The 16,380-nt window shown below is 29.1% G+C and overlaps 1 protein-coding gene across 1 annotated transcript in view; it reads right to left on the bottom strand.

The window, feature by feature from the left end:
* The window catches only part of LOC106464942 (translocation protein SEC63 homolog), a 56,512-nt gene that overhangs the window by 38,349 nt on the left and 1,783 nt on the right, over positions 1-16,380 (bottom strand). The window contains exons 2-9 of the mRNA XM_013925115.2: positions 14,824-14,947; positions 14,385-14,555; positions 10,824-10,929; positions 10,273-10,387; positions 6,576-6,691; positions 4,848-4,909; positions 2,381-2,439; positions 887-937 (exon numbers count right to left, since the gene is read on the bottom strand). Of these exons, the coding sequence (XP_013780569.1) occupies positions 887-937; positions 2,381-2,439; positions 4,848-4,909; positions 6,576-6,691; positions 10,273-10,387; positions 10,824-10,929; positions 14,385-14,555; positions 14,824-14,947 (804 nt within the window). The remainder of the gene's footprint in view (positions 1-886; positions 938-2,380; positions 2,440-4,847; positions 4,910-6,575; positions 6,692-10,272; positions 10,388-10,823; positions 10,930-14,384; positions 14,556-14,823; positions 14,948-16,380) is intronic.

Genomic DNA, 16,380 nt, shown 5'->3' with positions numbered 1-16,380 from the left:
TTTAATTTTTTCTGAAAAGGTGGTGTCTATTTACTTGTGACCATGCTGTGTACAATCAGCTGCAAGTTTAGAATATAACTATACAGTTGAGTTTTTAATTGTTTCTCTTCCACTTATAAATCATCACGTTTTTTTCTCATAATAAAGAGTATTTAAAGAAGCACTGTAGTTCTACTGGTCAATTACTGTATCAATCAGTTTATAATTTATTTTACAAAGTAATCAATTTCCTTAATACAGTTGCTTTTGTTAGAATAATGAATGAAAGTTGAAGTGAAAATACAACCAAACTCTCTCAATTATTCACTGTTATGTCATTTCTACAGTAACAAGGTCAGAAGGTATTACTATGAAATACTGCACAGTGCTTTGTTTATATTGTTTTATCTGTAGAACATAATATAGTGTTGAATGTAACAAATACAAAAATTAGATTACAATAGTTATATGAAAAATGATCAAAGCTCCATGATGGGATGTGCAAAGTACTTTATGAATATAATGCATGAACATGCAACAAGATGAAAATCTTAATGTAAAATGAACAAGTTATAACTGTTATTCAAAATGTATGTCACTGACAAAACACAATACATATTATCCGACTCTTTTCTGTATAAGTGTATCACTTCAGTATCCATGCAGTTTAGCCATACATTTTCATTGTAGTCACTCCATTAGTTATACTATTACAGATATAAATTTGGACACTAATATCGTGAAAACATCAAATACTAATCACAAAAAACATTCAGAGAAACAGTAGAGCTCACTGCTGTAAATCTAGCTGGCAGTATAAAATGACAACACATTAGTATGAAAGTCCTTTTGTTGTTTGGAAATACAATATAATATTTCTATTGAAGATGAAAAGCAATTATCTTACCACTGAGACAGGAAGGGCCACCATAAATACCAAAGCATACAGTCCTAAAACCTGAAAAAATCATCAGTACATACACATAATCAAAAGATTGATAAAAAAAAACAAGATTAAAGAAATCAGTTCAAATTATGTTAGAAATGCAGAAGCAGAATATTAACTCAAACATCTTAAAAACAAAAAATACACAGAATTAATACAAACAATTCAAAATCCTGGGGAACAAATATAAAAAATACAACAGTAATCCCTACATTAAAAATTGGAAAACAAATATAGAATAAACATTTTTACATGTAGTACTAAATCGTGGGAAAAAAAATATGGACTATATACTTGTTGTTATAATGCTGTATTTTTGTAAAACTTACTTGTGAGGCACTACAGGTGAATTGCCTGATCAAACACATGTAACTAAAAATTGTAAGCACATGTGCTCTTTACAAAGGTTTTTTTGGGGTTTTATATAAAAAAGTTAAGTTTCTGTTAGTGAGAAGAGAGGAATGTTTTGAGAAGTTTGGTTTAGTTTAGTTTGAGTGGCCATTTCAGACAAAGATTTTGGTATCGAACTTGAGAGTATTTGAACCTAGATATCAATTGTAGGTTTTTGTTATAAGCTATCATTAGCTTTTTGTTTACGACTCCAAAGAGTTTTGTAAGTTTAAGAATTAGTCTTAACTTTTGTTAGCCTTGTGTTTTTTGAGAACTGTTGAAAACCTTTTTGAAAATGTTGACAAGTTTTGGTGCTGCTGACATTAGAACAGTGAACTTTTTGTAACCATACATCTAGCGTGAATTAGAACTTTGAATTTATAACCTGAAGCTAAATTTTGACATACTACATTTTGAAGTGAATTCATTGAATGGAGATACAGTTCCTACGTGGATCTACCAAGATAGAGTGATCTTTTTTGTATTGTAACCAATTGTAAATTATTGTATATAAGTTAATATTTGATGTCTGTTTTTTTTTTATAATATATATCTTTAAAATTGCAGAATTGTAATTTTTTGTTTTTTACATATTCTTACCATACAGTAATCCAAGATTGAAACATTGTATACATACTTCTAAAATTTGGGAAACAAATATGCACTGAATACTTGCATACACAGTTCTAAAACCTTGAATAGAAATATACATTGAATACTTGCATACACAGTTCTAAAACCTTGAATAGAAATATACATTGAATATTTGTATACACAGTTCTAAAATGTAGAACACAAACATAAAACAATATTTAATAAATATTTCTCAATGATGAACTTTTATTAGTGTTCTCTCTCTCTCTCTCTCTCTCAACACACACACACATATTTATATATAATACTACTACTAGAGATTTTAACAGTCATTTCATAACACATGAAATAACCCCTTCCTTGTGTTGTATGATATAACGTTTCATAAACAGTAAGATTTTAAGCATTTACTGAAATTTCCTGTTTCTACATACTGTATAACTATAACTTTTGTCTTGCATATTTACCTACCCAGATAGAATTCTCTTTTTCTACAATCCATGATGGTAAAGCTATTCCAAATGAAGTAGCTAGAAAGAAACAGAACTGAAGCTTAATACACTACACTATAAAAAACAAATTTGGACATTAACCAAATGCAATTATAAAACTGAATAAAGCATACAGATTTTAGACCCATGACATTGATATTGAAATGTTGTGTTTTCTCTATTACTAGTAATTTTTAGTTATCAAAAAAACGTAAGATTTCATGAATAAGTATTTATACATCCAACTTTGCTTTGAAGTTCACATTATATTATCTTGAAGCAATTAAATTGAGAATTCCAAACTGTGGCAAACACAATGATGTAAGGATCACCCAATACAAACAAGTATGTTCAATTCAAAGTTTGTTCTTTTGTAAATGTGCTACCTTACTATTTTTTTTTCAGGTATAGTCAAGTTATTAACATTACAATTTTTCTCATAAAGAAACCAGTAATTAACAAAACATTAATGCTCTTCTTCAACATAGTCTAAAATAAGTACATAAAACATACAATTACACAGCTGTTAGTAATTTCAATCTAATGCAGTGGCAAATAAAGTGGAGTTTAAAATTCATCTTCCCAACTAGCAGTTCAAAATAAAAAGGTTGGCAGCAGTTGTTCTAGCCATAAGTTTAAGGAAAAGTTGGCAGCAGGTGCTGCCAGACAGATTCTTTTACTCTGGCCAACAGTAACTTCCATAAGAAAAAAGGGTGAGTAAGTTTGGTGGCACAGTGAATTGGACTAGAGAACTTCAAAGCTTGATTTTGAACATGTCTTACTTAGCCTTGTGCTTCAATCATATAGTGAAATAGGTACGCACTGTTCATGTATCGATCTTCTACTTGATAAATAATAAAAAAAGTTTTGGGTCATTTTGCAATACAAGGTAAGAACTTTTTTTTCAATTATGGTAGAAATCTTGTTTTGAAATGGTCAATCTTTCAATGAGGAAAGAGAATAATCTTTAAAATGAAACATGTAGATATGCATTGAATAGTGAAAAATTATCGTAGTATTATTTTGAAGTCTAGATATTTTCAAAGATTTATCATAGCAACAGAATACACCGTCAGGATGTGCATTTAAAAAGGTGTGTTAGACAATGTATTTGTTAAAAAATGTTATGAATTTTGAAAAATGCAGTTAACCTCTAATAATAAATCTTTATGTTCGTGCATTTGGGCCACTTAATTCTCAAACGGCAATGTGCCTCAATTCAACACATCTGTTATGCGGTTTATTTTATTGCATTGTAAAAACTACTGGATGAAATAGTTTGAAATTTCACATGAAATTTTTCAATTATACAGTTTCTGTGCATAAAACTATCCATTTTTAATACATGATATTTTTATGAATTTGCAGCTTTAAAAATTCAAAAAGATTTCATTGTGATACATCATTCTCAAGAAATTATTGAATATTCTTACCTTTGCTTAAGATTTTAGTTACTGATCTTTACATCCTCCTACATCCCCATAAATTTTTTCATAAAGATTTTATTTTATAAAATTATAAATTTTCTCTTTGTTTTGATTCAAATAATACTCGACACAGTATAAAGTGGTAACTATCATTAGTATACAATAAAAATACTTTTTTTTAACAATCTTAGATTATAAACAAGCCATTTTTTAAATTGTTAATCAGATTTCATTTAATATATACAAGTTTTATAATCCTTTTACACTGATTTATATATATATATATACATTGTTTTTTTACATTTCTTTTCTGTGTATTTTCTTATCCTAAAATACTGCAACATCATACTTTAAATGAAGTAGAAAATGATAAAGCTAACTTTTTAAAAAGTAAAACTTTAATTACAGCAGAAGTTATTCCTAAATATGCTTTCTTCTAGCACGAGATCACCAAGCTAAGCTTTTATCACTTAGTACCAATCTCCACATGGATCTATATTTAAATAAAAGCCATAATGTTTTTTCCAGTGGAAAAAACATAAAAAAGAGCATTTTCATTACATGTTTAGATGATTAGCCTATGACTTCTCAAACAGTAATACTTATGTTCAAATTCCACTAAAATCGATCCAATATCATAATTAGTAATTTATATGTATAAACTTAAATGAATAAAACTTTTTTATTGAATAAATTTCAACTCCAAAGTTTGCTTTTTTAAATGTGTGGAAGACCGACTATAATTTTATTTTCTAAAATGTTTTAAATCCAATGGTGCAATGTTTCCTTTGAGGATGGATGTGCCCATCTGGGTAAGAAAGAATTAAAGTTTACTTGTTTTTTGTACCCATATCGTTATTACTAGTGAAATTTCTTGAAATTTTGTGGTTAATCAACAAGTTATTTGTAATAAATGTATTCTTCACATTAAAAAGAAAATGGCAAAAAAAAAAAGATAATATACTTTATGTTCAATAATTCATTACAGGTAAATGCAAAAATAAATCAAATTTAACTTACCACCAGGACCATCTGGATTACCATACATTTCCCAATTCTTCCTGGCCTCATCATCAGTTAACCTGTTAAAAATCAAAACAAAGTGTAAAACAGATCTTCATTTCTTAACTTAAAAGCTTTGTTCTACTTGGAATTTAAGTAAAGTAATATTTAATATCCTTAATAGTAAATGTATCATGAAAATCATATAATCTTAGTCATAAATTATGACAGAATCATACTTGTACACTTTTCAAATAAAAAATTTCAAAATTATCATTATTGTTTTTTGGTAAAGATGGCATTAGACTGATAAGACAGCACAAATGCTATTACAACAGATGCTCCTCTCCTTCTAATTAGCATTTAATTTTACTAGAATGAGCAAACAATTTTAAGGCAATACCCATACAAATTGACATTGAAAATAGAACAGAAATCATAAAACTTCTAATAAAGACAAAGATTGTAGATATAGTGAATATTTTTCTCTTCTTAAGAATTAAGACTAAAACCAATATTTCTGAATACCATTCAACCTATTAAAGAAAAAAAACAAGCAGGTTGTTGTGTGTAGGAAATACCAAGATCCAAATGCTTTTGAAATATCTGTTTTATTTATAATCATCTCTATGTAAGTCAGGAGTCATACAAACTCCCAAAACAGGAAGTCACTTCTCTCTCCGGGTAGCAATAGGGAGAAGTTGTTGAAAATATGGAGACTACAAACATATTCCCAATGTATGAACACTGCTTGATAAAAAAAAAAAGTTCCTTATTTATAATACATACATATGTGTATGTGTTTATACAAATACAAACAATTTAAAATATTTGGAATTGCACAAAAACAGATTAGGAAAATATATATAAATGCAAAGAAATAGGCAATTTACCTTACACGGCTTGAACATCTGGTGTCATAATATGTGTGTGTGTTTTCCTGTCAATTACCTCATGTAAATAAAAACTACAAACTTAGTGCCCCACACACACACAAAAAAACAAAGACCTTCCCCATCATCACTACCACTCTTCCATAATCCACTGATAATAATTATGTCTATCAATACAATATACACTCAACTTTTTTGACACAAACTTTCACTAAATGCATGACTGGTAATGACACTCTTGGTAAGGAAATCAGATCAAGCATTCTGATTGGCTTATGCCTATATTATACATGCAGAGTTGGGAACATGTGGATAAGCACAGTGTCTCAGTGATTTGACTGACTTGTATAGAGAGTTTGGAAACCAGCTATGTGATGATACTACTTGTCACTTTTGGTATGGCAAGTGACTGACTGAACTGAAAGATGAAGATGACTCAAATTTCACTGCAGGTGAAAATAAAAAGTGAAACCTGAATTTTGTAGGAAAAGTCTAGAGGTATTTTGCCCAGTCATGTGAATCCTGGTAAGTATAAAAGTATTGGTCACAAAACATACACTTCTGAAGACTGAGAAAAATTATTTTTGTTCATTAATTTACACATGTAAATAGCAGATAAAAACATAAAGATAAGAACATCATATGGAAGGTCAACAACAATATGTTTTTACTCCAGTACTTTGTAGTGATTTCATATTAGAGCTGATAAAGTAAACTTATTAATGACAAATATTATATTTTCTCTGGTTTTTCAGCTGCATTGTACCCCTACTTTTGAGTTTCAGTAAGCAAACATTGTAATGTAAATTCAACCAATGATAAGATAAACCTATAATGAATCGTTAAAACTTACGCTGCATAAGCTTTGGCAATCATCATGAACTTTTTCTCGTCTCCTCCCTCCTTATCTGGGTGAAACTTTAAACTTAACTTTCTATAGGCTTTCTTAATCTCTGCTGTGGAAGAAGCCTGAAAATAATTAATTGAAATCTTGAAACTCAAAAACTAATATTAACATATTTCATATTGCTATTTATTCAGTTAGTAGGATACTGAGGTGATATATGTGTGTATGGGGCATAATTCTCCCCAGGAAAGGTCACTGCAATGTACATATGCAAAATCACTGAAATCACTTAAGAGTAAAATATTATCAAAGTGGCAAAACATAAAAACTGAGTTTTTTAAAAAAAAATGTTATACCACACACAAAATTAATAAAAATAAATCAAAGTTTTCATAGAATATACTAACATACTTATAACTTGTTAAAAGGAAACAAAATTTTTTAAAGATATAAACATTTTAACAAGAAATACTAGTTTTAAATATGAAAATACTTTCACACATGTAAATAAAGATACAAACACACAATATGATTCAAAAAGGAGTGCTCCACCTGCATAAATTTATCATGTTTGCTCACTTACAAATGAAAAGAATACTGATTGACTTGTTTCCATAGATAAGAATATAAAACTGATATTCCTGTAATGAAAATACCTAGAATATTACCATGGCATTCCACAGAGAACATCCATATTGTCCACAGCTACATCACACTGTGAAGGACTATGAGAAATTGGTAGTGTTGCTGACAAGAAATTCTCAGATTTTTCCAGATGCAGCATTGCATGAAAAATTGACATTAACCGGTCTTCAATTTGGTACCTTTCAAACAAGGAAAAATGTTTCATACCTACAAGCTGCAGTTTTACCAAAAGCTTAGGTATGATGATCTTGACAAGTGCTTACAGTGGTGTAAATGATATTGGACAATGGAGAAAATTATTCCTACCATAATGTGGAGTGATGATGCTAAATTCTACCTCAGTGAGATTTTAAAATATTACTGAAGTAATCACAGCCTACAATAGATATCAACATGGTGAACAGAGCAGGGGAATTTAATCAATTAATCAACATAATCAATTACCTATGAGCAGTGATTACACTGATTAGTGTCATGCAAACAAATAAATCCAAATTATGATTAAATTGACCTAATCTAAATTACAATTAAAGTGATTGTAATGAAAATAAATAACTAATCTCAATTAATATTTCCGATTAATCCAACCATCAATTATCCAAAATTCCAGTTATATCAATTGTCATAAATTGTTTATTTTTTCTTCTTGAACTTCCTAACTGGAGGGAATGGAACTTGCTAGTAGCATTCACTGCCAACTTTGTTGTTTAGCTTTTTATGGAAGTCACTTGGTGAACACCATACTAACCAATTACTTGAATGTAATTCATTAACAAATACCACTTATCACCCAGCTCTAATGGTAGGATCAGGCCAGTGCCAGCGTAATAGTGACAGGTGGTGTTCTTGGAATTCATATTCTATTCTCATACTTCTTTGATGAAAACATCACATTTGTGGTGCATCTCAATATATTCTCAATGTGAATAATGAACCACCTTCATGAACAGCTGGAGTTATGGATTCAGCTAGACTGGGCCTAACCCCATAATAGGATCAATGCTTATAACTGGCCGGATCAACTACTGGGAAAGTTGAGGAAGGGGTGAGGAGTGCACTGCTCTCAATAGTCATTTTGTTAACACTTTTTTAATATGATATTATTTTAAGTAAATAATGTACAAGAGCTAGCTCATAACACTTCAGAACCTATGGAATCAACCTGCAATGTTGTTTGCCTTAAAATCTTTGAAAAAATTGAAACTGTAGATTGTTGTAATCAGTGAATGCATTAAAGTAATGATAATAAAGGCATTACACTCTTTTGAATCATATCTTGTATGTGTATATGGCATTTCAATAATATTAAAAGAAATAATTAACAAAGCATCATTTAATAATTAAACATCCTGTATTTTACTGAAATGGCAATCAGACTTCCCTTAGTAAAAAGTTTAATACTTGTATTTAGGCTGAAAAAAAAAACCTGATTTTTTTAATCAAAGTATTAGGTATTTTACACTGTATTTTCTTATGACATAATTCATTAGCTGGTAAATAAAAAAGCATACACGTGAAATCTTACTCAAATAAATTTGATGCTTTATAATAAATAGTTAATGAAAAAGAAAACTCTTCCCACTTAGTCTGTTTTGTATAAGGAAGAATGTTATTAAAAAACAAATCATAAATACACTAGATGATATTCAATGTTATATAGTTTTGTTTTAATGACTGGGCATAGGAATTAGATTTTATGTTGTCTGGGCAAAGAACATACCTGTTCCAAAAGTTGTATGGATCCCACTGGTGTGTTATTACTGTATCTCATTTTCACACCCCTTTTTTTTTATGCAGACACTTTCTGTGTGGGTTTTTCCCTCATCTGGAGGTGAGTGTGTTTTGCAATTTAATATTTTCCTTTACTGAAAATGTATTTCTGATAATGCTTACTTCCTGTTACACTCTCCTGCCCTTCCTCCCCATGAAATGGCCAGTTTTGGGTCTGCTAATTGGTCCATCTCAAAAAGTGAAAAGGAAGTAATAACAGGGAGCTTATATATGTATCTCGGATATGAGGTGCATTGACATAGGTGAATAGAATCACAAGATTTAACTTACTTTGGGCAATATAGTGGGGTATAAAGGCTGGAGCAAGTGAGGTAAGATTCCTACCAATGCTTAGAGGGGCAAAGAACAAAAACTTTTGTCAGGATAAAGCTATAGTGTGAGAGAAGGTAAGTATGTTTCAGAACCAACAATTTGGTAGATGTAATTCACTGAGTTACATATTAATTGTTTTGGTTTTGGACTTTGTAAAGCACTCAAGATGTTTTTGTCACCTCTAGTTTTTATAATATCATTACGTACTTAATTTTTACAAAAAGGTTCTAAAAATTATAAAACATGCAAATTAAATCCAATGATAACTTTATGCTAATTATTTTAACCAACAATAAAATGAGATAAAAGTCTTCCAATATTAAAAAATGTTACTCTGAATTAAACTGTTATTAAATAAATCTATTAACTATTAAAGATGACAAAAACAATGTGGTTTGTTTAAAATACGAATGGGAAAAGCAAAGCCAATACTCATACAGAACTGGTAAGTTAGGCTTAGCATTTGATATTTTACAATTATGAAATAAACTTTTGCTGTATGATTCCAAAACAACGTTTAAGTGATTTGAAAATATTCCTCGTTTATTATGTTCTCTACAAAGTAATAACCATTCTACGAGTGAGAGAGTTAGAACTCTAATGTGAAGATTTGAAACTGGTATTCTGCTGGAAGAGTCATGACTTTAGCACTGCTGATTGAAATTGGAGCCACAACAGAACTTTACAACATTTATTATATTTGACTTATGGTAAGAAATATAGTAAAAATTATCTTTTCAATGAAGTCTCATTGAAAGCTGTAGCTATGACCAACTAATTGTATATAAATCAATAAAAATATCCTTCCATTATAGAAAGATAAAAAAAAAGTTTAGTATATATGCATGACTGTTGGGTAAGAGGTTGTAAATCTATACTACTTTCTTTGTGACTATATAACAACTAAACCGAGAAGAAAAGAATAACTGATAGTCAAAATAAATAAATGACTTACTGGATCAATCTGAAGAATTTCAAAAGGATCCCATGCAACATAATCATGTTGCAAGTTAGCCACCTTGTAAGCTGTAGCTAATAGGGCTATCCACCCCAAGATCAAGAGAAACTTTCTGAAAGTATAAAATGTATTTAAATACCTAGTTTTGTTATCAAGCACATATAAACTTATGTATATATAAATATATATAAAATTAGTAGAAATCTCAAGTTTACTGTAATGGTATTTACGCACATGTCAGCTACAAATCAACTAGTATCTTTATATTTGTTTAATAGCATATATTTGTCTTTGTATATTTAAATTTGTATTTGTAGAATTAATAATATAGTGCAATACTTACAAAAAAAAACAGTGTATGAAAAATTAAATTATGTTCTGATAAGATGCACAAGTGATACACACAATTCAAAACATAAATGAACAAATGGTCAAAACGGTATTGCAGGACTTCTATAGAAAATAAATACATACACATGTACATTTTAAGTAATACATTTATACACAGAAAGTGAACATAGAACAATATCTGCTAAATAGATGCTTACATCAGCCTTTGTTTGGCTCTCCTCCATGGTTCTCGTGCTTGCAAACGACTTCGTTTCTTCTGACAATTGTGGCAGTAACACTGCTTTTTATCTCGACGCTCATGTTCTAAAAAATATTCAGGATCAAAAATAGTTTATAAATTATTCATCAAATTAGAGATTACTAGTAAAGGTACTTGCACAAGGTTCAACATTTATTTTCATATGAATGACACATATGTATCATCTGCATACATTAGCAAAGGGCAAAATTGAAGTATTTCTCAAACTCATAAAAATGAGAAAATTAATAAAGTAAAGAGTTTTAGAACACTTCTGGCAAACCCAAGAACCCTTGTAAGTTCCAAGGTAGAAAATCTTAGTTACAGACAGAGACATAAATATACAAGCTGTAAGTATATGTTTTATTTCAATCAAAGAAAACTAACAAAGAGTGGTAACATATTAATTACGTAAAGATTTTAACTGTAATTTTAAGTGGCACTTATTCTTACAGAAACTACTTTTAAGCACATACTAAACACAAAATATCTTTAATGAAGTTATTTTATTTGTATAGTTAAAAACATATCAACAAATATCCATACATCCTTGTATAAAGCAAAATTTACAGTAAAAGAAAGCTTAGTTAGCTATATTGCATAGAAATAACTGTACTTACTGAATTAACATATATCAGAAACAGACTTGTCTGTTCAATTAATCATGTTTGTTATATGACTAACTTGAAATACCAACATCTAACATATAATAAAAGATCAGTAGAAAGGAATTATCTTCTCTAGCCCTCTATTAAAAAACCATCAAAACTACTACAAAATTATTTAATCATCAAAAGGATTTCACAGAAGAAATTAACAAAAGTAATTTATGAAACAGCAAGTCAGAACCTGGGCTTTCATAGCTTAAAGCTGTTACATCTAACATTCAAATTCCTCTCTTCAACCTTATCATTCAATTATTCAAGCAAATCTCTCTAAAGTAGTTTATCCAAATGTAAAACACCTTCATTTCTTCTATAATGTAAATACAAGGCTAAAGCCTCTTATGATTACTTAAATTTCTTAAACCAAGTATCATTCTAGTAGCGAGTCTCTGCCTTCTCCACAACATAAATATTCCTTCCTGTAACAAAAGGGTCAAAATTTAATATAGGGTTGTAAGCAAGGCCTGACCACACTTTCAACTCTTATACTACACAAGGTTATAAAAGTTTTCTTATTCTTTTAAGTTTAACCAAGATCTTCCTAATTTTTAAACACAACAAATCACTGCTCAAATTTTAGACAATGGTTAATGTCCTTCCTATAATGAGTCTGAACCTGAATACAAGAAACTTAAATTATCAATATGCATCACATCAAGAAAAAAACAAATTTATAAAACAAAAGTAATTCTATCTTTGAATATTTGGGTCTTAGATTTCTAAAGCTTAAAACTACTACCTCAGTATATTTAGTTAGCTGAGCTGATTAGTGGGTTTATTTTTAGTGGTGACCTATGCAAGTTGCTTGTTCTAATCAAAAATTAATATTCATTCACAAAAAAAATTCAAGAATTGTTTCTAAAAATTTGTTTGAAGAGCATGTTTAACCTCCAAAGTTTACAGTTCTTATCAGACAACCAAAATGTTATTCATTTTAGCCCCTATAAAACTGACAACATTTATGAGTTGCTCTCCTATTGCTTCTTACATATAAGAATATGATATTCAATAAATATTTTTTCAAACATACTACATGGAACTTTAGAAAAAGCTTTTAGTAAGTCACAATAAGTTAAATCAAGTAAGATATATGTCCATTAGAAGAAGTTTTACAAAATGAACTATGTTTGTCAAACACAATTTCCACTATTAGTATGAACTGAATCAGATGGCCCACAACAGATAACTGAATTAAAGTTTTAATCATTAATTCGGTGTAAGTATATTAATTTTAGTCTTTATTTTACATGATCAATATTCCATGAATTATTGCATATTTCTGCCTTTCAGAATTTGAAATAATGGTTGAGGTTCAGCAAACTATAGATCAAACATGGAAAATGTTTGCAAAATTTTTAAAGTTTCAGTCTGATTAGCTACCTTCCACATGAAAATATTGGTCAAAATATTTTAATGAAATCATTTGTAACTGAAATGTTCTTTAAAATTTAGGCTATGATTTAATGTCTTGAAAAGTTTAAAATACATATATAGTAGATTAATATCTAGTTTAAATGTGTAAAGCATAAATATTACTGGTCAATACAAGCACATATACAGAAAAAAACTGCTTTGGCACGGATGAAGAACAGTAATATGTTTATGAAATGCAAAGTAATAAATAGTAAACTGGTTTGTTTTCAAATCAGTCAGAAAGTACATATAACTGCACATACTTTATCAAACCATTCAACAAGTTTGTAACTAACTGAAAATATTCTGTTGATTACAGTTTAAAAGTTAAGGAATAGTTTGCCTGATCATGTGGTGTGCTGTTATTTCAATTTTTTTGAAATTTGAAATTTTTCTTTGGATAGGTATTTGGATATAAAAGGCTATACTGAAGTTGTTGTATTTTTTGGCTCAGATATAAACTCAATGGGCCTAATGATCTTAATTCACCTTTTTTCTTGTTCTTAAAATAATTTTGCCAAACTACAAATCTTCACCTAAGCTTCAAAATCTTAAACCTATTATCCCTAACATTCCAGTTCATATTTCCTAGTAAAAACAAATCCAACACTGCAACTCTATCCTTCTAGCATAAACAAAGTAAAACCTAATCTTTATACTCTTTCTGTTATCCTCCCAGTAGTAAGATGACAAAAAACCACATAATCAAGTACTCCAAAAGAGGCCTCAAAAATGGTTTGTGAAATTCTACAATAATCTTCTGTATCTTAAATTCAAAATTTCTTTAAATAAAACAAAGAATACTTTTTCTCATTTTGCAAGTTAAACTCAGCAAAAGGTTTATCAAAAATTACAAGTAACTCTTCTTTTTACCAATAAAATCAATGATCTTCTCAAATCAGTACTACAAGTCTTCCCAAATTTCCATATCCCAAGTGCATGGGTTAATACTTCTCAACATGAAAATTAATTTCCTATGTTTTGGTGCAATTTAATCACGAAAGCTGTCAAAGCTGGAATAAGAGAAGCATACTCAACAAAGTAGTATAATTAGCAAATTTGGAAATGCCAATGTTCATAAAGCTTTCAAAATCATGCACAAATATAATAAACAAAGATTTGAACACTGACCTATAAAGGATCCCACTACTTGTATATTCCCACTTAGTAAAACTAACATCTCTTTGCTTTGTACCACTTAGTCACACTACATGTACTAATCAATTTATTCAGAGAAATTTTACCAAATGGCTTCTTAAAATCAAGATACAAAATAATATACAAAGTACCCTTACCCAAAATGCCAGATTCTTGCTAATAATTTCAAACAAAGTAATGGGGCAAGGAAACCTTAAAACTATACTAGCTATAAAATGAACTTCTGAAAGAGCTATAGTTCTCAACAATCTTGTCCTTAAATCTCTAAAGTAACTGGCCAATACCTGAAAGAGCTATAGTTCTCAACAATCTTGTCCTTAAATCTCTAAAGTAACTGGCCAATACCTTTCCATACCTGTCAATTCTAACACCATTATCTCTAATATGCTTGCGCTTCATAAGAAAAAGAATATCTTCCTTTGTTCCTACCACTGAGCTAGATGCACCTTTCTTATCTATAGAATTTTAAAACTTAACATCTATTTAAGCTAATTCTAAATTTAGTTTAATGAATTATCCACACAAACATTAATGGAAATGTAAAGTGCACCTACATGTATCAATATACCTAATTAGAGAATCCCCTATTACAAACACCTCTATTTCTTACCTTCCAAATCCTTTCCATCAATCCTTTACAGTACAGTGTGTCAGCATTTAAATTCTTGTCATTTCCAAAAACAAAATTTAAGTATAAAATTTTCTATTTCTTTTATAATTTACTCATCTGACCAGCTTCTTCCACTCCTATAATTCTAGGATTTTCCCACAGAAAACTCCAACTTTTTATCAACAAGCAAGCAAACTCTAGAAACTCCAACTTACTGGAAGTATCTTGAAAAGACAGCTTAATACATTATTTTTTTACACAATTCACTTTGTAACATTTCTTCTACTACATCTAACTACTAAAAACAAAACAATAATGTAATACTACAATAAAACTAAATAAAAATCAAATACCCTAAAAGTAGTATAAAGAAAAATATTGCTTAACTATCTTAAAACTAACTAGAAAAATATCTAAACTAACGCTTTAACTACAGTACTTCATACTTAAAATCTATATTTGTACTAACCTAACCCAAAGAATATTAAAACAAAGTTTATATGAGGTTTATTTTTAATGTTAGGTCCAATTCAACTTAATTAAAAAAAAAGAAAAATTTAAATAAACAAAACTTTAAAAATTAATCCAGATAGCCTAGAATTTTAGAATATATCTTTGAATATTTTGTCTAAATCATTACAATAAATTTGCTAGTAACCTACCGTTTAATCAAAGATGTCACAAAGTATATGTAATAAGCTTAAATTATTTTTCATATAAACCCAATATATGCTGTTCTTTATTTTTGTTTATAAATTTGTGACATTACAGATTTTATTACTACTACAAGTTGTGATTGCTTAGAGAAAATGAACACAAGCCTACATTTATAAATACATTTTATTAAGTCGACTAGCACGCAACTTACTTAAGCTAAAAATCAATTTTAAAAAGTCCTGTTTTACATTTTTCTAATTGTGTAGAAAAGGAAGTTTTTTTTGTTGTTTTTTTATCATGTCAAGTAATATGTATACATACAGAAAAGCAATTAACATAGTGCTGTTGGTGCAACTAACAACAAACTGAACACAGATTTACACACATGCTGTAGCAACAAGTGTGTGTGAGAGAGATAACTGTTCTGTAAAAACACAAATACAAATAAGCTGATAAGTGGGTTAAATTTAAAGTGAAAAGCTCCAAGGTTTTAGAATTTATCTTGAACTTGAAGTTTAAATATCCTTGTCCAAGTATAGTCGTATAGGGTATACACTTGGCAACTTCCTGTCGAAACTAGTGTATTCTAGTATATGTAAAAAGTTATTTTTTCTTTTAAACCCACATGAAGCTACTTATTATTTCTGATTCTACAAGAATATGTTCATCCATAAATACGAAACATAACTGAGTTGTACACAAAACTAGCATTTTCCCCCCCTTAGTCTTAAATGTACAAATATTAAAGTAACAAAAATATTTTAATTTCTAAGTCCTATACTATAGTAAATTATATTGTTTGGCTCATAGTAATTTTGTTTAGAAATAGTACAGCTAGTAATAGTAACACGTTAATAATAAGATAACTCGTACTATAGTATAGGTTTAGCCAGACGGTGAGTTAGTAGTAGTAGTACTAGTTATTACACGTCATCTCTCACGACTATGAGTCTTATTGTTACTGTAATTTAACACTAAATAACACAACACCGGTAAAATTCAGGCAACAAATT

Source organism: Limulus polyphemus, unplaced genomic scaffold (assembly GCF_000517525.1).
Source record: "Limulus polyphemus unplaced genomic scaffold, Limulus_polyphemus-2.1.2 Scaffold1790, whole genome shotgun sequence".
In the NCBI taxonomy this organism is placed as follows: domain Eukaryota; kingdom Metazoa; phylum Arthropoda; class Merostomata; order Xiphosura; family Limulidae; genus Limulus; species Limulus polyphemus.
This window is presented reverse-complemented; position numbering and strand designations above follow the sequence as displayed.